Source organism: Lepidochelys kempii, chromosome 18, assembly GCF_965140265.1.
Source record: "Lepidochelys kempii isolate rLepKem1 chromosome 18, rLepKem1.hap2, whole genome shotgun sequence".
Lineage (NCBI taxonomy): Eukaryota > Metazoa > Chordata > Testudines > Cheloniidae > Lepidochelys > Lepidochelys kempii.
In genome coordinates, this window is record NC_133273.1 from 10,902,152 (window position 1) to 10,927,710 (window position 25,559).

Genomic DNA, 25,559 nt, shown 5'->3' on the forward strand with positions numbered 1-25,559 from the left:
CTGACCTGTTGTCCTTATGGAGCCTTTCCCATGTCCCCTTCCCTTGCCTCCCCTCTGGTACAGAACAACTTCCTGATAGATCCTGATTCATTTGCATGACATCTAAACAGCCCCTTTCCTCCTATATTTATACTATAGTCCCCATGGGTGATGTATTTTTAAGTCTTTGACTCAGTCGCACTGCTGACCTTGCCCTGTGGCAGGTTTATCTCTCTTTGGGGCTCCTGGAGTCAAATATGTGATGATAAACACCTTGCTGCTAACAGAGGAAATGGCTCCTAGGTGAGCTTTCAACAGGTAAACAAAACGGCCATTCAAAGTGACATTTGATGCCACTGCACCAGAATAGAGGATAGTATGTTACCCAGTAGGTGAAGTGGTTTTTTAGGTTACACTTTTGTGGAGGAAATTGGTTACAAACATTTGCCCCATCTCTGTTTCAACACAGTTCCAGTGGTTATTAAAACAAGGTATTTAATGCCTGAATAAACCAATGATACTGAAATAGCTTTCACATGATACACAAGTCACGGTTCCTTTCCTAGAGAAACAGTAAATGGTATCTTAGTGTTCACTGAATGGTCGCTTTCGGTTGTCAGCGGAGCTCATTGATGCAAAGTTGGCATTTGGACAACAGATTTCCCTAGAGAATTCAGAAAGTCTTAGTATCTGACTAAAATGTAAGGGCCTGATCCGAAACCCATTAATGTCAATGGAAAAACTCACATTGGTTTTAAGAAGCTTTAGATCAGGTCCTTAGTTAAGAAATTGTGTGGGGGCCTGATGCAAAGCCAGCTGAGAACGTGGGTCTTTCCATTGACTTCCAGGAGCTTTGGATCAACTCAGATATGCTTTCTGCAGCCATTATGCCCATGGAGCAGCTGCAGGATTGGGCCCTGAATGTGAAATTCACCCCTGTGCAGAGAACACACACAAGATTTATCTGTCACTTAAGATCTAAGCACTTAAGCAGGTACCTAACTTTAAGCACACAAGTGGTCCCACTGAAATCAATGGGATTGCTCACATGCTTGAGGTTAGTCACATGCTCAAATACCAGGCTGAATTAGGGCCTATTGTCCAGATTTTTAAAGCTGTTTTGGTGCGTAAGGATGCAGGTAGGCACCTGTCATAAATATAAAGGGAAGGGTAAACCCCTTTAAAATCCCTCCTGGCCAGAGGAAAAATCCTCTCACCTGTAAAGGGTTAAGAAGCTAAAGGTAACCTCGCTGGCACCTGACCAAAATGACCAATGAGGAGACAAGATACTTTCAAAAGCTGGGAGGAGGGAGAGAAACAAAGGGTCTGGGTCTGTCTGTATGCTGCTTTTGCCAGGGATAGATCAGGAATGGAGTCTTAGAACTTTAGTAAGTAATCTAGCTAGGTATGTGTTAGATTATGATTTCTTTAAATGGCTGAGAAAAGAACTGTGCTGAATAGAATGACTATTCCTGTCCGTGTGTCCTTTTTGTAACTTAAGGTTTTGCCTAAAGGGATTCTCTATGTTTTGAATCTAATTACCTTGTAAGGTATCTACCATCCTGATTTTACAGAGGTGATTTCTTTACTTCTATTAAAAGTCTTCTTGTAAGAAAACTGAATGCTTTTACATTGTTCTCAGATCCAAGGGTTTGGGTCTGTGGTCACCTATGCAAATTGGTGAGGATTTTTACCAAACCTTCCCCAGGAAGTGGGGTGCAAGGGTTGAGAGGATTTTGGGGGGAAAGACGTGTCCAAACTACGTTTCCCAGTAAACCCAGTTAGAGTTTGGTGGTGGCAGTGGAGATCCAGGGACAAGGGATAAAATTAATTTGTACCTTGGGGAAGTTTTAACCTAAGCTGGTGAAAGTAAGCTTAGGAGGTTTTCATGCAGGTCCCCACATCTGTACCCTAGAGTTCAGAGTGGGGGAGGAACCTTGACAGCGCCTAACTAACTCTCATTGATTCAATGGGAGTTAGGCACGTATGCCCCTAGCAGATGCAGCCTCTAGCACGCTAGCTGATTGCTCCTAAATCCATATTCAGGCAGCTCAGTTGCCTAATTTTCAGAGATGCCGGGCACCCCAGACTGTCTGTGAGGCACTACCTGTCTGTCAGTGAGATCAGAGTTTAGCGCCGTATATTTAAAATTCCTTTTTCTAAATACTTGTTTGTCTCACTCAATACCAGAGAGGAAAAGAAAAAAGAGACAAAAAGAGTGAAGCAGAAAATACGTGTTGTAAGTGATGTTCTCCTCCGGACAGAGATTTGAGTTTCATATTCCGCTTGCTTGATCTTCCCCCCTGCCTTTCATTTTTCGCCATTCATGCTAATGAACCTTGTAGTCCCAGGGAATCTCTTCATTTCCATTTTCCAAAAGGCTTGTCTGACAGCTACTCTGTGGCCTTAAATGTGTAAAATTGATCTTTCCTCACTGTGAGCCACTCTGAGCCACTTCCCCTTAGTGAGCCACTTGACTGTATTGGGCCAGATCCTCAGATGGTGGAAACTGGCAGAGCTGGAGCGAGGCCATTTTGCCTAAAACAAACCCAACAGCTGCCTGCCCGACAATATGTTTCACCAAAAGAAAACATTTACTTAGAACCCAGAGCCCCGATGAGCTCCCATAACTTCTAATAAATAAACAAAAGCATCCTTTGGGCCCAGAAATTTTTAGCAATAATCGTTCCACAGTAAGACCATACTGATAATAATACAGAACCACTGAGCCAGAAAGTCCCCAAAGTGCTTTACAGACTGCAGCAAAGAGCTTGCTCCGTCACGGCTGAAGTGCATCCAGCTCTGGAGAGGAAGACAGCACCCATTCTATGCCAGACACGCTAAACAATCATTCATAGGGAGGGAAGGGAATTATTATAAGAAGCTCAGCACAATGTGTGTACCAAGGTTTGAATTTGGCCAAGATATCAGGACCAACACTCTGTGGGCAGGAGCTCATCTTTCCACATTTTTAACTGGAGCGAGGACACCTCCAACAGCATATGCTCCTTAACGCCGTGCCGGGGCACTGGCTCAGGACTGACTCACAGGGAAGAATGTCACCTATGGAATCGCCGGCATTGCTTCTCGTCGCAACAGACACTTCCTAGCAGGTATCCCACCCAGGCACTGAAAGTTTGCCCATGTTGGTGAAATCACATGGGACTGCAGGCTGAAAGAGTAGGGCTGCTCCTACAGATGGTATCTGTCAATTTCGGAAGCTGTGAGTGCCCCAGAGGCTGAGAGGTGAGTCAGGTTTTTGAACTCTTGCTGCACAATGCTGAAGTGACTTCAGATGAGGAAGTACAGCCCCTGCCTGACATTACTGTCTATCCATGGTATTTCTAAAGCACGGCTCACCATGGGATCTATGCACTGGAGAACAATGAAAGGGCCGATCCTTCAAGGTTCTGAGTGGGAGGCATTTCACTGCCTCACTTCCCACTGATCTCCTGCAGCGCTCCCAGCAGGTGTTCACCACTTTGCATAATGAGGGTCAGTGGCAGCATGGAGGGTGCCCCAAAGGGCCATATCCTTCCCGGCTCCCCACTCTGTTCCAAAGTACGGGTTGATTTTCATTCACCTAATTTCGCCTCCTCCTCATGTTTCCTCTCTCTTTTTATCCTTCCTCCCCAGTGCGACGTCAAAGCAGTAGATAAACGTGATGGGCTGATGCTGGGTGATGACAACTGGGAGCAATCTCACTGGGGCTGGTCTTTCCTGCCCCATTCAAACTGGCAGTCCTGGGGGCCCACAGTCATCCCATGAGTGCGTTTTGTATTTTGGGGGGGCCCACCCAGAGAGAGGAATGGATCAGTCAGGTCATTGGCTGGGCATCACTATCATTTCACAGGGGGCCCAGGTTGGGCTCTGAAAATTTTCTGGAATGCTTGCTGGAAATCTTTTACTATAGGGAATCAGCATTGGGTTTATCTGGGTCCCCCAGCATTAACACAATACAGACACTTTAAACAAAGACATGCCACCATGTTAGGTTTGAACGGAGTTGCCTCTAGCAACGGCTACAATATGTACAACCCAAGAAGTATGCGTTTCATTCATCCTCTTGAGATTTCCTTCCCATTTACTGGCCACAATGTCACCGTTGATTTCAGCGAGTCCTGTCTTGCCTGAACAATCCAATTCCTTACACATTGGTGACTTCCAGACTACCAAAGCGTTCCAAGCGGCACTGCTCTGGCCTACTTAGCTTCATCTCCTCACAGCACTCTTCGTTTTTGAGAGATCCATAGTCATCATGGCAATCAGTGTCTTTTCCACTGAATCCCCTTCCAATTTTCCCCAGGGGAAGCTGCAAATGAAATCAGAGGAACGTAAGGATAATCTCCATCATTGTATGGCGATTTTTAAGAGCAGGTTAGAGAAAAAACACCTGTCAGAGTTGGTCTAGCTAATACTTAGTCCTGCCACGAGTGCAGGGGACTGGAGTAGATGGCTTCTCGAGGTCCCTTCCAGTCCTATGGTTCTAATGTCATGGGGAGAAAGAGACAGGATGCACAATAGTGTCATGGAGGGAAGGGGGCACCAGATCTGCTTAACCAAGAACTGACCCGAAGCTCCTTTAAAATCCACGTACAGTCAGAAGTAGGACTGTAAAGGTGTCATTTCCGCAGAGTTCCATATCGCAAGAGCTTCCTGATCCAAATTTGCTCAGTATACAAATCAAAGGTTTGTTTCTCTAATTGCCAGCACTGGAAACTCAATCTGGAATCTGAGAGTATTAAAAACCCACAGCTGGGCCCTGCCAACAGACTCGGGCTCAGTCTAAGGGGCTATTTAATAGCGGTGCAGACTGGATCCCGGGCTATGGGACACTGCAAGCGGGGAGGGTCCCAGAGCTTGGGCTCCAGCCTGAGCCCAAATGTCTACACTGAAATTAAACAGCCCCTTAGCCCGAACCCCACTTGCCCGAGTTGCCTAGCACGGGCCAGCCATGGGCTTTTAATTGCAGTGTAGACATACCCCCGAGGGCAAGATCCTTGTCTGCTGTAAGTTAGCATAGCGCTCCTGGAGTCAACAGAGCGACGCTGATTTACACCAGCTGAGGATCTGATCAGGAGAGTCAAACCCTGTGAGTTCTGCCTCTTGCACCAAGAGCATTGCTACTGGTTCTGTGCTCAGAGTGGCACTGGCATCTGCTGGCTTCCAAGGAGGTACCAAACCCAGCTCGCTCACCAGTAGCCGGGCTGGCTGCTCTAAGAGGAGACAGGAATGTTTGTTTGAGTAAAGGCAGCAGAGCTGCATTTGTATTGAGTAAGAAAAAGTTGTTGTTTTTTTTTTAAAGTGTAATAATGAGCACAAAAGTGACTCTAAATCTTACTCTTCTTCACACCACAGATCTGGTTCCCTGAGTCTGTCTTACTGGCTCAGCTGACTAAAGCAGGTTCCTGTGGCTTTTGTACGCTTATCTTTGCCCAGCCAGGATCTATTCCGGCTCAGGTGTCCTCAATAGAATTTTTCACTAAGTTCTGTCTGCAGATTCGTCACTGCCAGTCATATCAGCGCACAGCTTGATTGTCAGCTCCCTTGCTGAGGGGCCCGATTCTGCCACTTGTACTCAGGGTACTTCCAGTCAAACTACCCACATAACGAGGGACCACTCGGCGTGAGTAAAGGTAGCAGAATTAGACCCTCAGTTGGCAGGGCTGGCAGTTAGGAATTTATTATTTTGTGCTTGTAATCTGGGTGAATCTAACCCCGAGTCATTGAGCTACAACAACCAGGGAAGTTCCAGGGTGGCATTTTTACAGTTACTTTTCAGAGGAGAATCCACCCACACTTTAAAAAAATGGCTTCTCTGATTATAGCCTCACATTAAGGCTTGAAATATGTTTGCATAGTTTGCATTCTGCTCCATACTTCCAAACAACCACCCTCCAGCTTCCATCAGGGACTCTGTGTTCTCTATCTGTTGTTCCTAAGGAAGAGGTTGTTGGGGGGGGGGGTGGTTGGTTTCAGAGTCTGTCCTGAAGTCCCCCATTGTTTCCCCTTTAACCGTAAAGACCCAGGGCCAGTTCCTCCACTGGTGTTAATCAGTACAGCACCATTAAAGTCAATGGAGAGATTTCAGTTTGGACCAGCTGAGATTCCAGCCCTTGTTGCAGGCTGAACCCCCTTCCAGCCATCTGGAATGGCAGGCACATTGCCAGTCAATGGAGTTCATCATGCTGGCCAGCAAGGGGCGCTAGAAAGCAACATAAGATACTACCCCTACAAAAGGGCTCAACCAGGGCTCCCTTGACATCTCTAGAGAAAGCTTTGACTCTGTGGAGGCATTGCACTGGACTGCTTTAGACTGCTGGCCCAACACCCACGGGTATAAGACTATTTCTAAATATTTCTAAGACTATTTTAAAGTATTTCTTACATTATATATAATGTAAGAAATACTTTAATACACAGAGAGAGAGAGAGAGAGCTAATTTTAAAATGAATGCAATTAATTATTTCATTAGCTCACACATGCCTCTTCTGAGTATTTACATCCCCAGTTATCATGGAGATGAAATGACAGCTCCAGGCAGAAAATCAGTCATTTCCAGCTGGGAGAGGGGAGTAATTTGGACGTGGTGATTAAATGGCCCATCCTATGCAAGTTATAATTGGTTTGTTATTGAGCTAATCATCACATAAATTCCAGGCTTAAAAATGCCAACTTTCCCTGGACACAAAAAGGCTTTTCAGTGTAATTTAATTCCTGTAAAGAATATAATTTATAGTCACCCATCTTGCATTATGCTGCTTAATGCCCTTACTCATGCACCTGGTTGATAACTGTTATTAGCATCAGTGGGGAAACAATGCAGAGGGGTTTACTGGGGCAATCTAGAGTTGTACTGCCTGCCCAGTTTCCCATTGGTCTCTGTGTGAACCGCCATAGGCTGTAGTGATAAGACCATAAAAGTGAAGAGATCGAACCTCAAAGGGAGAGCAGCAGGGAAAGGGGATCTGAGCCTGAGTAAGCAGTCATCAAGTCATATTTTCAAAACAGCTCAGGCCCAGATTTTTCAGTAGTGTTTAGTAACCAGTTCGGGTTATAGTGTCATATTTGCCACCCCGCCAGCCTCCGCTGTAAAAATGTAAACAGACTCACCCTGCTTGCTTTGCATTTTAAGCTGCTCCCCTCCTCCTTGCTCTGCCTGGTAGCGCTGGAGGTGCGCCTGAGTGAACCCTGTTGGACGAGAGTCGACGCTCCATACCGCTCGCTCTCTAGAACACCTGTAGGGCTGAACAATGAACAGACACTCATCTCACAGAAGTTTTTAATGTGGAGCCAGTAAACGAAAGAGCCACATTCAAAATCAAACAAGTGGTGGCTGGGTTTTTTTAAAAGGACTGGTTCATCTGATGCCCAGTTATAACAGGCATCCATGACAGCCAATAACTGAGGCTCAAATTGTAACATCTATGCTAGGGCAGGTCCAGAGGTGAAGTAAGCCGGTACGCTCCCGTACGGCATACTGGTAAGAGCCAGTGCGCTGTACCGGGACCAGCTTTTGCAGGTGGCAATTTAAAGCCCTAGGGTAGCGGTGGTGGTGGGGCTCCGGCAGGGACTGAAATGGCCCTGGAGCTCCAGCCGCTGCGACCGCCCCGGGGCCCTTTAAATCCCTGCCAGAGCTCGGCCGCTGCTACCCCAGGGCTCGGACAGCAGGGCTCAGGCGGGGATTTAAAGGGCTCGGGGCTCCGGCAGCTGCTACCACAGCAGAGCCCCATGCCCTTTAAAGCTCTGCCAGAGCCCAGAGCCCTGGGGTAGCGGTGGCAGCTGGGAGTCCCCAGGGCTCCTTAGTGATTTAAAGGGCCCGGGGCTCCACTGCGGTAGCGGCAGCTGGAGCCCTGGGCCCTTTAAATCGCCCCCGAGTCCCCAGCCGCCTCTGCAGCTGGTAGCTTGGGGGTGATTTAAAGGGCCCCAGGCTCCCAGCCGCCACGACCGCAGCTGGAGCCCCGGGCCCTTTAAATCAAGATTTTAAATCAAGATTGAAAGGGCCTGGGGATTTAAGGCCCTGCCTCTTCCAGTTGAGGCCACGCTCCCCGCTCAGGACTCCGGCGTAGCGGTAAGTCCTCTAACTTACTTTCACCCCTGGGCAGGACTAATGTGATCTCATTCTGCACAGTGTATTGTAATGGCTGCAGGGATCAAGAAAGAATCCCCCCACCCCCCCCTTCTCTATGTGTAGAGGTGCATACCTGGCCTTTTTGCCTTCCTCTCAAGCGTCAGGTACTGGTGACTGGCCAATAGTTTCATGAGCCAATACTGTCCGCCAGAGTCAGGCCCAAAACAAAACTTCAACAAACCCAGTATTTGTGAAAGGCCAGATTCAGACACAAACTTTCCTCCTGGCTCCTGTGTCTATAATGAGGTGAACAAAAACCTGGCTCCACGTCCCCAGAAGCTTCAGAAGAGGTCAGCTCCATCTGTGCTCTGACTTGGAGCAGCAAATTCCTGCTTCCCAAAATAATGAACTTCAGACACTGACCAGCACTCCGGGCTTTCCAGCTGGATAGAGATGAGGGTGCATTTGCCAAAGAGAGATTTTTACAGGGTGCAGGGAGGAAGACATACCAGGCCCCTTTCCCGTCTGCAAGGTTAGGTGGCGCCAGATGCTCCCACATGCATCTACCAGAAGTGGTGGGACTTCTTTGACATACCCAAAGTGGACCAGAGCCCTAAAGTGGCTTGGCCAGAAAAATCAAAGGCATTGGATAGTGCACACTAGGATGGCCTCCAGGAGAGAGCTGATTACAACACAAAGCAGGTGTATGTGCTGATCTGGACAGCTGACCCGGACAGCTGACCCTGCTTTGGCACTAGAAGCTCTATTCCAAAGGAGAAATTGCTTTGGCTTGATTCTAGGATTGCTTTTCCTGGAGCGGCGGGGGGGGGGGGGAATTCATCCATCCACGATTAGAAGGGCTGGCTCCAATCCTTTTGTGCCGTGACAAAGTCCAGTCCTCTCCATTGCTCGCAGTGCATGTCACCTGCTCCTTGCTGTCATCCAGTCACTTTCCATTTGCCTTCCCATCAATCGACACCCTGGCTTTCTTCCTCCCAGCAGCCATTCCACCCAGTGCCACAGTCCCCGGCAGCCAGGTTTTCTTCTCGCTCTGCAGTGTTAGGTGGTGGGGACACGGCGGCGGCACAAGGAAATCTTTTTGCTGCTCCTCTGCTCGCTCCAGGGACACAGGGTCCAAGTCAGTCCCTGCACCTGCCTCGCTTTTGTGCCTTTCATGGACATTCCTCTTTTCTTCACAAGTGTCATTTGATCCACGAGCCAATCTCCTGCGGCCAGCAGTGGGCTAGGCTCCATTCTGAGACATCGTGGGGCCAGGGTCGTTCAGCCTCTCCACTGTCAATGCATGTGCTTTGATTTTACACAACTACTTGGGAAGCAACTCTTATCTCACCAGCCTGTCCGTCTCCTCCTCCTGCTGCTGGCCCCTTATTAGCTCTAGCTCACTGGCTGCTATGCTGGTCTTATTCCCTCTCTGCAGGAGGGAAAAACCATTGCTGACAACTCTGGATTCCTCTATTGGGAGAAATGAATTCAGGATAATGCCTCCTGGCTCCCCCTCTGTAAGGACCCTCTCAGGCACTACCCTGATCATCTCATATCCTGCTTCACCCCTGAACAGGTATAGCCTGGAGAAAGGCAACTTCCTCTCACTGCCCCTCTATCCTGACCTGAAGGGACCATCCCTAGAAATGAGGATGGGGACATTTTCCAGACACATTCCAGCCCTGACCTCTCTGCCTCTTCTACCAGTTGGGACAAAGGACTGAAACCCCCCAACTTATTCTGTGTAGGTCTCCAAGGACCCAGTAATATGGTAGCATCTTTAAAATTACTCCTGACACGTTGGATTTCAACAGCTGATCTAGCAGTGAAATCCCTCCCGTAACTCATTAGCAATGCCATGAGCCATCCTTTGGACAGCTGGTTTTGATGCCAGGAGAGTGGGCTGTGCCTTTGCCATTCTGGCTGCTGCTTCTCATCGTGACAGTAACAGAGCAGTCAGTAATCAGGGCAGGCAGAAATATCGCTTTCTAGTGGATGGGTTCTGCAACGTACAATGCTGCCATCCCCAGCGCAAAGCCTTCTGCTGTCAACACAGCGGATTGCTTGTACAGTACTGACAGCTCAGAAACTCTAGGGCTCCCAATTTGCCTGGGCTCTTTGCGGGTGTGTGTATGTGTGTGCAAACAAAAGCACAATATTTGCAATGTGAACCATCTGTTTCGGGTGAGCCAACTAACCAGAGCCATCTGTATAGTCGGGCCTGAAAAAGCTTGAAATCTCACTGCCTCCACTGGAAATTTGCAGGAGAATTTCCCTCTCAGCTCTCAACTGGATACTTTGCAGAAATCCTGCTTGTGTGGACAGAAGTGCCATGCAGTGAATGAGTGCCGAATACGCCCAGCAGAGCCCCAGTGCAGGGGCCTGTATTCTACATTGCCCAAGGTAACCGAAGTCCAACTCAGCCTGTTATACAAAGTTGTTTGTAAAAGTCAGCAAAAAGAGGAGATAAAGAGCCTGATACTAACTGGATTGTTTAGGTTACAAGAACTGTGCTAAGGGATCTGCAAGGCTCCTGGTAAAGTCACAGGGCGGCATAAGAATGAGCGGAAAGATTCTAGAGATGGGTGAAAATGTTTATGTTGGAAATTAGTGGCATGTTTTCCCATTTCCTTGGACATTGTTGACCTGGTGGGGGGTCACGCCATGGATGCGGGGAAAGAGGAAGACATGGACTGGAAGGAGTGAGCTTCACAAGCTAAAAGCAATGCCCTAAAAAGCCCTGGGCTGGAACGAGCTCGGCGTAGCTGATAAGACATTGGGCAGTGCTTGCATTCCTCCAGCAGCAAAGTTGCAAGTGAAAGTCAGCTCCAGAAACGGAAGCTGTATTTTCTAGCTTAGCTGTTCTTTTTTCTCCCAGTGCACGCGCACGTGTTCGGTCTAAAAGAAAATAGGCCTGGACGTCACCAGCAGCACCAATAGCCGCTCCAGACCACCTCAGCCAACTTCATCTCTTGTTCGCATCCAAAAGGACAGTTAATACCCTCTGAAAGACTGGCCCACGGGGGTTTCTTCCAATCAACAAAGACTAAATACAGCTCAAATGGTTTTTTAATGGGTGGTTGCTACAATCAAAGTAAGCCGTGATCATTTGACACAAACCTAGGGTGACCATATTTCCCAATGCTGAAAAGGGACACCTGGTAAAATTACTCATATTCAAGCGAGTTCAACGGCAATCAGTCAGAACTATGCAGTACAAACATTCAAATTAACATCAAGCTGACTGAGCCCCTGTTAAAAAGCTGCTTAAAGATAAGAAGGTAAATAAAAAGAATCCAACTATACTGATAGTTGGATTCTTTTTATTTACCTTCTTATCTTTAAGGCTTTAGTGTTCACACGGGGAGAGGTCTCACACACACATACCCCTCTCTCTCTCTCTCTCTCTCTCTCTCTCTCTCGCTGGGGGTGTGTGTCTGTGACTGACCGACCGGACCCTCCCTGCCTGGTGCTCTCTGCCCTTCCTGCCTGGCTGAGGCCTCGGGGAGGGCCTGCCTCTCCTGGTACCTGGCACCATGTCCTTCCAAGGCAACAAATGGAGAGGTGGGGGGGGACTCAGGGTCACATGCCCCCCTCCCCAGATTTCAGCCAGGATTCATACCAGAATGTGGCCAGCAGCAGCCTTTTGGCATGGTGCGGGAGGGAAGGGATGGGAGCTGCTTCCAGCCGTGGGGGGCGGGGGTGGGGGAAAGGGATGACCTGGCCCATGTCTTTGCAGAACTCATCTCTTCCCACCCCTACCGCTCCCCTGTGGCTAAAAGCAGCTTGTCCCTTCCTGCTCGCACAGTGTTGAAATCCAGGCTTCTGATGGCCACTAACATAACCCAGCCACCACCTGTCCCCCGACTACAGCGCGGGCAGGAAGGGGTTAAGCCCTCAGGACGCATTGGGCACCAGGGCCCAGGGAACCTGACTGCAGGGGCTTCAGCGAACCCGGCCAGAGAGGTGGCCGAGCAGAGGAGGGTGCCTAGGGGACGGAGCGGGTGAAGAGGGTCCTAAGGCCCTGCCCGGGGGGCTGCTGTGGAGCCTGCAGGATCAAGGCACGCACAGGCTGGAAATTGCTTCTCCCTGTCCTGCCACTCCAGAGCTTAGCTGGGAGGCAGAGAGGCTTCCCCTTGCCAGCGCTGTGCAGGGCTTTAGCATAGGCAGGGCTCGGCTCCTCCTGGCCAGCCCCCCAGGCTGGAGGGTCTTGGGCTTTCCCAGGGCGCCTGCCCAGCCGGAGGCAGTGGGGGAAGGAAGGAGCCTGCCGGCCAGGCTGTTGGTGAGCTGAGTGCTCCGACCGGGGGCTGGTTCTCTGCACAGCGATGGGAGCAGGAGGGAGGTGGGTGGGGAAGGATATGGAGGAGCAGCGGGGCTGGGGGGAGTGAAGGAGCAAAGCAGGGAGAGGGCAGCGAGAGGGGGAACATGTAAAGGGCCAATGGGTGGGCAGCAGAGGAGACACGTAACTGGCCGCCGCCTGGCACCCACCCGCACTCACCAGCCACCGCAGCTCGCAGCCAGCGCCAGCCGGAAATGGACAGGAGTGCTGACAGACCAGCAAGGGGAGCGGCTGGCCCCCCGCGCTGCAGCTTTGCCCCATCACCAGCCTTGCACCCCCACCATCGGTCACTAGACCCCGCAACTCACCGCTGGTGGGCGGGCGGTTGGCGAGCAGGTATCCAGCCAGCAGCCAGACCTGCGAGGACTGATGGGGGGCGGGGAGACAGAAAATACAGGACAGTTTGCCCGTTTTTAAGAAAAAGTCGGGACACCTGCAGGAGGGCTTAAATATTGGACTGTCCCTTTAAAAATGGGACATCTGAATACCATCTTATCCCTTGTTGGGACTGAGACACCCCCCCTTCAATACAGCAGATCTCCCAGAGAGGCAGATTTTGTCCCTGCTGGAAACGATGAAAGACGACAGCTAACTCAGAGCTCCGCAAAGCACAACAGCCGTGAGCACGGTACAGATGCTTCAATAGATTAGATTGGATCTACACAGTCCAGCTATAATCACAACAGCTGGCTGTATTTTAGCCTCAATCTACGATCACTGCGTGTCAGTGTGAATGCTGTGCAAAGACTGATGGGAGAGACCCGCCCTTTATGAAGCCTCCACAATGATCAGAACTTTCAGCGGGGCCGCAGAGCTCACCAGCTGGCCACTTATCAGCATTTCATCCATTGGTAACAGCAGTCACTCAGCTTTTCCCATCGACAAATCAACAGGCGTGAAACACATTCTCTGTGCGGAGGGCCAGCACAAGGCTTATGCACCACTTAAATCGCACTTAATCCCTCAAAATAGAGCTTTATCCGATACTTACGTGATGGACCCCGTCTTGGCCAACAACAGGCACTGAAGTGCAGAAGACTACAGCTGAAAGCATACGTCTCTACAGTTTGAGCTAAAAAGCCAGAATCTGTGTGAATTAGGCACAGAGAGGGCACATAATAGACACTGACTAGTGTGTTACACAAGAGATTTATACTGGCTCTCTGACAATGGAGAATTTCACACTGGGATTGTAATTCTAACCCAGTGGTACATAGAACATTATTTCAGAGCTTCAGAGAGTTTAAGGCCAGAAGGTACCATTAGATTATCCAGCCTGATCCCCTGGATATCGCAGACCATTAAATTTCACCCAGATACCCCTATACTAAGACCAAATACATTAGTTAGATTAAAGCGTTTCAGTCCTCAGGAGCCAGACAGAAAACAGGGGAGACCGAGATGTTGCTAGTGTCCGAGGCCTTGCAAGGGCAGGGGATTGGTTAGGTGAGCTATGCCCAGATGATCTCAGCAGGTGAACCATGTCCCAGAGGGTGGAGGAAAGAAAATACACCCCATGGTCCCTGTCAAGCTTGCCAGGGAAAAATTCCTTCATGACCCCAAATCTGGTAAGCGGTTAGACCCTGAGCACGTGAGCAAGACCACCAGCCAGGCATCCAGATACTTGATACTTCAAACTTTTCTCTGCCCATCTCTTCATTTATATGTGACCAATTTATGTGCTAGGAAGTTCCCTTTTCTGCACGCTCCTCCCATGTCTGCATGATTTTAAAATGAAAATGGAGAGCTGCCTAATCTGTGTTTGAATTGTTGCACATACTCCTTGGAAGCCAGTCTGAAAGTAAAGCTCTCCCCAGTTAATAGGTCCTGTCCTGCTTTGAGCCCATTTGAAGTACAGCTGGGTCCCAGCCAGTGGCAGATTTAGAGTTAGTGGGACCCTGTGCGCAGCTTCATTTTTAGGGTCCCTAGGGGGGACAAGAAAAAGAACATTCTCTCTCATTCCCCCCCCCGTTTTTCATTCTTTTTTTTCTTCATTCTCTTCCTATATTACGTGTAATGGGAAGTAAATGAAAATAAAGTGAGCTACCTTGATTGGGACGGGGCTTGGCGTGTGGGAGGGGGTGCAGGCTCTGGGAGGAAGTTTGGGTGTGGGCTCTGGGCTGGGACAGGGGGTTGGGCTGTAGGAGGGGGTCAAGGGTGCAGGCTCTGGGAGAAAGTTTGGGTGTGGGCTCTGGGCTGGGGAAGGGGGTTGGGGTGCGGGAGGGCGTCAGGGAGGCAGTGCTTACCTCGGGCAGTGTGGCTCCCAAAGCAACCAGCACACAAACCCCTCTAACAGCAGCTCCTAGGCAGGTCGGGCCAGGTGCCTGCAGGTGCCGCCCTTGCAGCTCCCATTGACCACAGTTCCCGGCCAATGGGAGCTGCGGAGTTGGCACTCGGGGCGGGGGCAGTACGTGGAGCCGCCTCCCCCATGCCCCACCAGGGGCGTGCAGAGACGTGCCAGCAGCCGGCCGCTTCTGGGAGTGGTGTGGGGCCACCGTCCATTTTTTAATGATATGCCTCTGCTTTCGGACTGAGTGCATGGAGCGAAAGCTCACCTGAGGTTTGCCAGGCGATAGCAAAGACTGAGGAAAGATCCCTCGGAACTGATGGGATATCTACAGCTTGCAAAGAGTTCAGCCGCAAACTGCTAGGTGGCAACTTGCATTGTGTTCTTTTGTCCTTTGAGGAAGAGTGGTCACTTACGACACTTATTAAGGGACTTTGGTTTCACATAAAACCAGGAAAATAACTAACTGTAGTCATGCAACATTTGGCAGAGGTTTCAAACACAGAAAAGTCAGGAAACCAAACGTTCTGGCTACCATGGCAACTGTAGCTCAGCCGCATTGTGCACGTAAAGTGAGCACCACAAGCAGCGGTGGGGGTCAATATCATAATCTGTCACACTCGGATTTAGCTGTCCAAACGGTTCTAGAAAAGCTAACTAAAGATCCAGCAGCCCTGGCTCTCTTTCCCACAGGAGTCTCCTTCACCAGCCCTGCATAGGATTCGGGAGCATGGGATAGGCCCTGCGGACCCCACTGGATTTCCGTGAAGTAGCATGAGCTCCTGCTGGGATTTGTCCTGGTTGCTACTGTGTCGTCCTGAGGCCACTCTGCTGGCTAGAAGAGCGGAACCAGAGTGGCAGAGATGGGTGGCTCCATTTCAGAGTCCAGGAGCTGCCCCTTTCACCCCAGCAGTGGGCCCCCGATCTGTCACCCCCAGGGAGCTTCTTGAGCCTTCCATGGGTGTTTCCACAGTAGGGTCTGATCTGTCTTAGGCTTTTTCTTGCTCTGAATACACTTCTGACTTTCAGAAATGTAACTTGGCTGAAGAAGAAAGAAAACACTCTAGCTGCCATCACCACACTCTGGATTTGGGCGAGGGATTTTTTTAGCTTTTCCTAAGGGTTCTTTTGTGCTTGGTGGCGAGATCTCGAAGCCAAAGCCGGACAATCAAGAAAGCATTGGAAGATGGCTTTGGAAAATGAAATCCAGGACTTTAACACAATGGGGCTGTAAGATAAGCGCTGGGGTGGTATCATAGCGACAGGAAAATTGAAAGAGTTGAACAGAAGTTGAATGTAGCTTTGCAGAATTAGGAACAGACGACTAGCGAGGGCTTATGCTGGAGAGAGAGAAAGCAGTGGAAAGTATGTTGACAGTTATGATAAAACACCTAGGAAGCCTTATTTGGACACTGATCTTAGACACTGTAGGCCTACTGCAGCTCAAATATCAGAGCAAAGCAAACAGTTCCATAGATTAGGAGCCGGGATAGAGATTCATCCTCACTCTGGGTGAAATTTGCTCCTGTGCAGACAGCCTGCATAAGACCTATGCACCTCAGTACAAGCTGTGCGTTGACCTTGTCCTGGCCAGCTGCACAGGGTTGGGTTACTATGGAAGGTAGCATTTTACCTAGATGAGGCCCATCTAGTCCCTGTCAGAGAGATCCAATGATGTGAGGATCTCCTCTCCTTAGGGGAGGGATGGTTGGCAGGATCCCAGACAGAAAAGAGCTCTGTGTTTTATATATATATTGGTAATATGGCGATTTATGGTTATACCACTGAAGAGCCAACCCATGTCACCACCATGTCACTCTTAGCCCCAGCGCCAGTGGCTAGTCCATGTAAGAGATTAATGGGCTACCAACTAAGGACAAACATCCCATACAAACAGAAGAATTCTCTGGGTAGCTGGTGAAGAATCGCTTTCTTCATCAACAGCCTTATTTTAAGCAAAAAAAGTATAAAGAGCCTGAAATTGCGCACAAGGAAGATGTTGAGTGGAACTCGAGCCAGGTGAAATTGTTCAGACAAAAACTTTTTTTCCAGTTCAAAAATGCAGCTTGGGCAATATTGAAACGTTTTGTGAATTCATGTCAAGTTGGCCAAATTGTTCATTTCAGAAAAAAAAAGAAAAAAAAAAAGAAGAAGACAAATTCCCCCAAATCAAAATGTTTGATTTTGACATTTTCAGAATGAAACATGCTGATATTTTGGTTTAAAATGACTTTTTGTTCCCAAATTTCCTTTAAATTTATACTAAAAATATCAAACATTTTAAATGGTGGAATTCAAAATGAATGTTTCAGTTTTGTCAAAACAAAACATTTCATTCAACCTAAAATGATTTTTAAACTTTTTGTTGCACTAAAATTTTTGAATATTTTCATTTTTGCTCCAACCCAAAACAAATTTTTTCCGACTTTTTGAAATTGTCAACAAGTTGAAAAATCTGTAATTCACTTAGCTGAAAGTGGAGCCACAAGCTGATGTTTCCAGTCATGACACACTGCATGGCCGCTTTGTGATAGCACAAAAGGACTGACTAAGTTAAGACCATGACATGCATTTTTCATGTTCAAGCACCAATCAGGGTTTTAACTGAAGACTTCATAGCTGTGGAGTGCTGCATTAATATTGCACTTTATGACACTTATAGCCAGTGGTTTTAAGTTCATATGCTTCACTGATCAGAGGCCTGAATTTCTTCTTGAAATATTTCCTGCTATCTCCCTCTGGCACAATGCTAGGGTTTCACTGCTTGGGTAAGAGATCCTCAGCACTAAAATGTTGTGTTTTTTTAAAAGGAAATGTGGGGTGAAAAGATTTCTTCCGCTTCCAGTTGGCAACTAGGTGTGGGAACAGAGCAATGTACTGGTTGGTGGTTCTACTGGCCTCTAACTGGATGTTTTTCTAAAATCTGCTCAAGGAATTATTTTGGGGAAGTTCTCTAGCCTGTGTTGCACAGGAGATTAGATTAGATGATCACAGTGACTCCTTCTAGCCTTGGAATCAAAAAGAGAAAACATACGTGGCTATTAGAAATCAACAGAGACCAGTAAGAACCGGAAGAGACCAACTGGAGGATTCTAATGGAAGCTACTGGAATGTCCACTGGGGAAGAGGACTCTCCCCACAGAAAGTGAAAGGAGCTCCTGTAATGTGCCTTTTTATCCTTCCACATTCTCATGTGGCAACCTGTAAAGAGTTCCCAGCCCGTGCGCAGCTAAGTGACAGCTGAGGATCACCCACAGCAGAGGGATGAATTGAGAGCACTACAGTCAATGGATGGATTCTTCTGCTCCGAGACCTCCTCAAACCAAGTGTCTTAAAAGCCATGAACTGTCCTGCTGCTTTATTTAGCTGTTTAATATAAATATGTACATACTGTAAAGCTATTTTGCACTGTCATCGGCATATCTCAAAGCAAGTTACAAACAGTAATTCTCACCATACTCTTGTGAGGTAGGTAAGTATCATTATGGCCACTTTACAGCCAAGTTAAAAGACTCGCCCAAGGTCACAGAGTGAGTTAGTGGCAGAGCAGGAGTAGAACCCAGGAGTCCTGACTCCAGTTTCTCCTGCTGTCACCACCAGAACACACTCCTTCCCTATCTATTTTAATACATTACCGAAACATGACACACAGACATATCACCAAGATACATTAACAAGATTGCTTGGAAATAGCTTGGAGACAGCTTCATTACAATTTCAATATTATGAAAAATGTTCAATAAACTTAATTCAAAGACAAGCACACAGCTCCCGAAAACATGAAAATGGGCTGTGAATGCTGATGAATCCTTAGCAGTGAAAGGATAACCTCTTCCTCTTTGATTTACCGAGCCCCACCCTGTAATTTCCTCCCAGCAAGTCCACACTGTCCCTGGCTCCAGCACTCCACTGTGGACAATTCCTCCTGCTTCTGGGGTGCAAAGGTAGAAAAGCAGGTGGTTAGAATTATCTCCAGGGTGATATTTCAGCTGGGATGGCACTGAACACTGTAGACAATAAATAACTTCCATGCTCCCAAACATGAGGGGTAGCAGGTAATCCTGGTGGCCCCTGGCTTGCCAAGGGCATCATGGGAAGGGCTGACAGAAATGTTGTGTTGAGTACCAGCAGGAAGTGAGGCACAGTCCGCACAGGTGCCCATATCCTACTGATGCTTCTGTGCCATGCTAGGTTGTCTGTCCCTGCTTCATCCTTGGGAATCCCCATCCATTCACTGTGCTTTCAGAATTCACCTGGGTGGGGCCAGAATCCAGGCCTCCTTTTCAAGGCCATGTGGTGCAGTTGCCCACGAAATATGGAATATCTGTTGCCTCTTTTCCCAGTTCAACCATCAGCCCGCCTGAGGCACTTGAGACCTTCCAGGAGGAGAGATTCCAGGGTTTCCTCAGACATCCTTGGGCAGGCCTTGGCACAGGAGCCATCTCTTCTTTCCCAGACTGCCCATTGGGCAGGCTGCACTCAGCAGAGTTTGGCCGTGAAGAGGAACCAGGCGAAGGGTGGGTGACTCCCTCTTTTGGTCCATGCAAAAAATCAATATTCTTCGTTATCTCCTCCCCTGCTGCGTTTGGGCTATTTTTAGCTCTAATAAAGGATCCGTTGATTTAGATTGGGGTGAATGTAGTTGGCAAAATTATCTCCTAACTTCCCATAGGGTGAAAATCATCTCTGTGCAGTGCAACCACACAGAACCTGTACACCACTTAAATCCCACTTAAACCCCTCGACTTTAGCTGTGACTTGGGTGGTCTATGTATGATGGCAAACAGGACTTGAGCGTTGGAGTTTTGTTGTTTGTTGGAGCTGGCCTTTTACACGGGGGGAATTTCATCTTATGCCCTCCTCAGATGTCTCCTGCCCCGCTAGTACAGTAGTCAAGAATGACGCTCTGTGGAGGCTGCATACGCATATATACGGTGTCTTGAGAATCTGTCCTACTGGGAAAGGACCACAGGCTGGTTTGTGCTTGAGTGGGGAGTGAAGGAGGTGTGTTGCCTTTATGGCTGTTCTAGTTCTTTAGAGGATTTCTATTTTAGTGGCTGTTGGGCTTTTGCTGCCTGGAGAATTACCTGCTCTTTGAACAGGTCTCTCCTTTTGACAGGAGTTCAGGTCAGCAGCTGCCTTTCCATGTTTTGAACTGCATTCCTCCTTCTTAAATTCAGTGCAACACAAGAAATACAATGCAACACTCCCCTCCTACAGCTTTCCTTCTGGGATCTCCCCAGGAGCCACTGACTCCATTTTAGGATGGTGGGACTTGTTCCAGAGGTGCTAGAATGATCAGGCCGCAGATGTCTAGCATGCAATGGGCTTTACCCAAAGCCCTTTGAAGTCCAGGGAAGTCCATCCCATTCACTTTAATTTGATGGGCTTTGGAGCCGGCCCAACCAGAATTACATGCTGGTGGGTTAACAAGGAGTCCGCTCCCAGGCTGCTCTGCAGCTGGTTCTGCATCAGAAAGCTGGAGCAGCCCTCACAGTTGCTGTCCCCTCTGTATGCAGGGAGAAGGGAGTGAATGGTGGATCTGTGGCTTGCCAGATCCGCTAGCCTTACCCCCATCGCCCCCTTCCCCCAAAGCTCCCTGCATCTGCAGAGAACTGAACCATGGCAGACGGGGGGGCTGTAGACTCCCTGGCTGTGTTCCCACCATCCTGTCCTCCACATCCCCAGGCGAACTGCACCATCCCCAGCGAGTCCATGGGAGGAGAAGGGGCAGGAAATCCCTCCCCCCCAAGAACCAGCGAATGAAAGCTGCAAAGGGCCTCACTTGTCTGGGTTAACGATGGCGTTCATCTCCTCTGCCAGATGCCGCCTCAGGATGTGCTTGCTGCTTGGGATGCCCAGAGCTGTGGCCATGGCTTCTGCATTGAACGTGGGCTCCAGGATTAGCACAGCCCCATGAACGCCACTGTTCATCAGGTTATCCGCATACTCCTAAAAGCAACAACCAGAGCCAGGATTAACCTGACAAGAAAGGACACCTTTGCCTGCCTCCCTTGGTGGTAGATGCTAAGATGTCAGCGGGTGCTATTCCCAGCGGCAGCTGCTAGGGGGAACAGATGAGTTCCTCTATCCTGTATGACCACCATGCCCTGGCTACCCTGTCCATGTTGCTTAGCTATTTCTATACCTGATGCTTCCGATGCCCACTTGAGATCTGAGTGATGAAGCGTGAATCCTGCCCAGGCAGACTCTTCCCCTCCCTGACTATTACAACCCACAAGCCACTTCCTCACAAGCAGGTCCTACCTTCAGGTCAATGTCCCGCACCCACTTGAGTACCCGTTGATTTGTCCAGACAAGCGGATCGACGTTCTGGATCTCACAGCGAGCTCTCCGCTCTTGCAGAACCTACACACAAGGACACTGACATTATCGACAGTAAAATAGGCCCTGCCCTCTCCTTATTTGGATCCCTCCTCACTTCTTCCACAAATACCAGAGCTGTGCCCTCTTCGGCCTTTGGAGAGCCTAAGATCTGGAAGTCCCATTCCCTAGGGTCTTGGCCGGCCAGAGGGGAGGAAGGGAACTAGCAGCTCAGTAAATTATTTGAGACTCAGGCCAATAAGAAATTGTTCAAACAGAAGGGATCACTTCTTAAATTATGATTTCCCTTTGCTATGTAACTAACTGTCTAGAGAGACAAGGTGGGTGTGGTAATGCATTTGATCAGACCGACATCTGTTGATGAAAGAGACCACCTTTCCAGCTTATACAAAACTCTTCTTCAGGACCCATGTAAGCTCAAAAGTCTGTCCCTTTCACCCACAGAAGTTGGTCCAATAAGAGATATGACCTCATGCACCTTGTCTCTAACATCCTGAGACTCACACCGCTACAACACTACAAACAATCGTATCTACCTATCCGTCCATTCAGCTGTCTAAGAAGAAGAATCACTTGATGTTGGGGAAACAAAATGGGTTAACATTACCTGAGCAATTGCCAAATCTCCCAACAACAGGGTTCAGTGCAGCCCTTTTGTTCTCCTTCCTTGCCCAAGCTAAGGGGTTATTTTGTTCCTGGTTCCATTTTGAAGGTGCTTTGTTGGGAAAGGGCAGAGTTACATATTTCAGGTTCCCAAAAAGAGGACACTGCCAGAGGGTGGGGGAGCTGGAGAAGGAGGGGCTAGAGGGAGCCAGAGGGACTGTACAGTTGGGGGTACTGGAGGGGGTATCTGGGGTGTGTGGGAGGGGTGTGTGTGTACTGGGAGTGCTACCTGGGGGGGTGGCAGCCTCACGCTTGAGGTGGGAGGGGCAGTGTAGCTCCCTCTCTCGGTGGCAGGGTGGCTGGTGCAAGCCCAGGACACACCGCCAACCATCAGTCAGCGCTTCCCTGCAGAACCCCCCTCTCCCCCCGGGACTGGGATCCAGGGCCTGGAGCGGTGGAATTCGGCAGGTGTGGCTGCAGTGGAATGGACCAATCAGCTGCGGTTGCAGGGAGGGACCAATTGGGATGTGGACCAATCGGGGCTTTTTCTGAGCTACAACGACTGCTCTGCAAAAATCCCAAACATCCCATAATCCACTGAGACAGAAGGTGGAGGATCAAAAGAGAGGCAATACCCAGGAAAACCTGGATGTATGGTAACCCGAGGTGAGGGCTGCTCCGGCAAAGTCGACAAACTCTGAAATCTCCACTCCCTGGAGTTGCTGAGTGGTACGGCTATTTCTATACAAGAAGGTCAATGGGAGACGCGGGTGCGCTGTCCCTAATGTAATTGATCTATTCGAGACAGGAACTGGGAATGGAGAGCACTCAGAGGAATTGCACTGGCCTGGAGCGATAGAAAGTTTGGGTTGGTCCTGCTTTGAGCAGGGGGTGGGACTAGATGACCTCCTGAGGTCCCTTCCAACCCTGATATTCTAGGATTCTATGAAAGGCTAATTGTTTGGCAAACCAAACCACCTGTTTTAACCATTTCTCATCTCACCTCTTTGCTGAAGTTGACTTGAAAAAGCAGCTCTATTCCCAGCAATATGCTGACCTGGTGGAACTTTTTAGACACATTAAGGTACTTCTCCAAGTCTCGTTTCATCAGCGAGTTCAGCATCCTTCCATCCACGAGGTGATTTTGGAAAGCCTGGGAATACTGAGACAGCCCAATATCATTCAGCCAGGCCTTGGCTACCCAGTGGTGATCCAGTTCAGCGGCTTTAGACAAGCTGTGGAGTGTAAGGAAGACAGGTGGTGTAAGGAAGGTCATTAAAGTGCATGACGCTTCTGCTACCCTGTGTTAAAAATCATGCAAATACCTTGCACAAGGGCTGTGCAGGCAATGGGCCAGATTCTCTGGTCCACTCCAGTCACTTTGTGCCACTGAGGTTTTTGCCAGTGGAAAATTCCCTTTGTGGAGGAGAACTACCCACTGATATAAACCCCCAGCAGTTCCTACCTCCACCTGGCTTAGGGGGCATGCCAGAGAAGGGGTAGGAGTGTGGCAAATGTGAGTTAGGGATGAGCTCTGGGCAGGCAAAAAGCATGGCAGCTCTGTTATATGTCTCTATAGAGATTCCATTGACTGGAGTGGGGACACTGACATGCATAAAGCCAAGCACGTGTTTAAGTCTTCAGATGGATCGGGGCCTGAATTACTGTTGGGATTCTATGTATGCTTTAATGTCTACAAGGAAAGTTGTTTTTTGCTCCCTAAATTTAAAAACAAAGCAGGAAGTGTGCTGACTGTTTGGTGCTGGGTTGATTATTGTGACTTTCCCCCTTTGAAACAAATGCCAATCTGAGATGGGTGCAATTATTCAGGTTTGCCTGAATAATTGGATAAATATTGGATAATAATTGAATAATTTTAAAGGAATCCCTGGAGTCACCTCCACAGAAATAGGCCTACACCCATGCTGCTCACCAGCTAGCCACAGGAGGTCAGCATTGCAACATGGAAGACCGTTGGTGAGGCACTCCGGGATGTGTGTTTTTTTCAATGGGACAGGCAAATCCAGGAGCACACATTTCTGCACACTTCTCATGTCTGTCTTATGTGTTGTAAGCGAATGCAGACAGGGGCGAGTCACAGCACCAGGAGACGTGTGTCCATGTTAATCACTAGATGCCTTCACTGATTACACGATTCAAAACACCACCCATTACAGGTGGAAGAAACAAGCCACTCTGAGCCTGATTCTCACGATGCTTGCCCTATGTATTTACAGGTCTATAACCCCATGTGCTTCCTTATAGACACACCTGTGATCTGCTGGCACAGACATGTGTTTGTTCACTTACAACTAGATGGGAGTTGCCCAGCTGCTGTGGCAGCTGGCTCTACATCATTCAAGAGATTAATTAATTAAAGGATTAATTAATCCTTCATTAATCTAGCCTCGCCATCCCTATGCCCAGCTCTGAAGTTTATAATAAAGCAGAAACTGAGCAGAAAGCCTGGCTTCAAAGCAGAATAGTCTTTCCAATTGTCTCCCTTAGCATTGGTAAGGAAGCGTAAGAGTCATTTACAGCATACTCTGCGGACTAGCTGCTTTCCTCTCTTACTCTGTGGAGACAGAGTTTTCCCAGAACGAATCTCATTGGTGGGCAACATTGAAAAATGCTTAAAAAAGCAGGTGAAATAGCCATTCACAAATGGTTAATGCTTGTCATTTCTTTCCTCTGTTCCCATGAAGCCAGGTACTTGCCAGTCACAAGGGATTTAAGCACGAGCCATGTCTAAGCCCTGGTATGACAGTTATGTCGAGACAGAGTCTGGAAAGCAGCACCCAGGTCTGGGAGCTGAGCTAGGGTCTGGTGTTCTTGGCCCCAGGGAGCAGAGCAGCTGCCCGTGTGAGGCTAGACTCTTCTGTGGCTCCAGCCCCAGTGATCTGCAGGGGTACAATAGCCAGCAGAGGTCTGTAGTAGAGGATCCCCCGACACATCACTGCTCCCCGGGGCCCACTCCTCAGAGGCTCAGCTCTGGGCCGTGCAAGGCGCCAAGGTCATGTGCAGCTGCGGCCTTCCCAAATCTCTTCCGCCCTCGAGCAGCAGAGCGGCAAAGTTTTGCCGTCTCTGGGGTCCTCTGCTTTGGCAGAGAGGGAACGGGTCCTGCCCCTGAGCCTGGCTCCTTCCCTGTGCTTCTCTCCACTCCTGGCAAATAATGAATCTCTGCGAGGAACGGAAAACTGGAGGGGCATGTTGTTCGCAATTCAACCCCAGTCTGAGAAGCTGAATACTACAGGGCAGCCACCAACCATTAAAAGGTTCTAGGACAGAATAGTCCTGACTAAGCCCTAGACGATGCAGAACCTGGTTTTAACACTAAGATCTAGTCTGAAGGTGAAGACAGAATAGCAGCTTCACTCAATCCATCCACCTGCCTATACCTCTCCAATAGGTAACCTGGCCTAGCTTGGTGGGCCTTATGTAAACCCTGGGCATGGATTCTTCTAGACTGCTTCATTTGTTTTAAATCCTACACGAGGAAACAGAGGAGATAGCTCCATAGCACTGAATACTACCAGGTACAAGACTGACAGCTATTGGTTTTGCTTCCACTGGGGTCATTTGATTTTAGGAAAATCTTGCTCTAGCCTCTTTGCTGAATTGCTAGCCAGGCTCACTCCCAAAAGCTCACCGGGGTGTTTATGTTGTTGTTGGTTTTGTGGCTTTAAATGCAGGAGACAGTTTGATTTCTTTCTTTTTTTAATCACCCAGGCCAGCTCTGTGAGGAGCAGCACCACACGCTAGAGTTGATTAATTAGCAGAGCAAAAATGAGGGGGACGTCACTGAAGGAAGTAATTATGCAAAACAGAAGTGTCAGTTTTGTTAAAGTGAGTTTTCTCTCGCACTGAGCACAGCAGTAAGAATTGTTCCCTGACATTTGTTTTTTTCCCTCTCTCTCACTCTCTTTTTTTT

The 25,559-nt window shown here is 48.8% G+C and overlaps 1 protein-coding gene across 9 annotated transcripts in view; it reads right to left on the reverse strand.

Annotated features, from left to right (window-relative positions):
* Nucleotides 1-457: 457 nt before the first annotated feature.
* The window catches only part of KAZN (kazrin, periplakin interacting protein), a 712,848-nt gene continuing 687,746 nt past the window's right edge, over nt 458-25,559 (reverse strand). For all 9 annotated transcript variants that reach the window (XM_073317160.1, XM_073317161.1, XM_073317159.1 and 6 more), the window contains 5 exons: nt 22,632-22,863; nt 20,948-21,049; nt 20,466-20,632; nt 7,094-7,226; nt 458-4,291 (listed from right to left, as the gene is read on the reverse strand). In XM_073317160.1, coding sequence (XP_073173261.1) covers nt 4,127-4,291; nt 7,094-7,226; nt 20,466-20,632; nt 20,948-21,049; nt 22,632-22,863 — 799 coding nt within the window. In that variant the 3' untranslated portion in view covers nt 458-4,126. The remainder of the gene's footprint in view (nt 4,292-7,093; nt 7,227-20,465; nt 20,633-20,947; nt 21,050-22,631; nt 22,864-25,559) is intronic.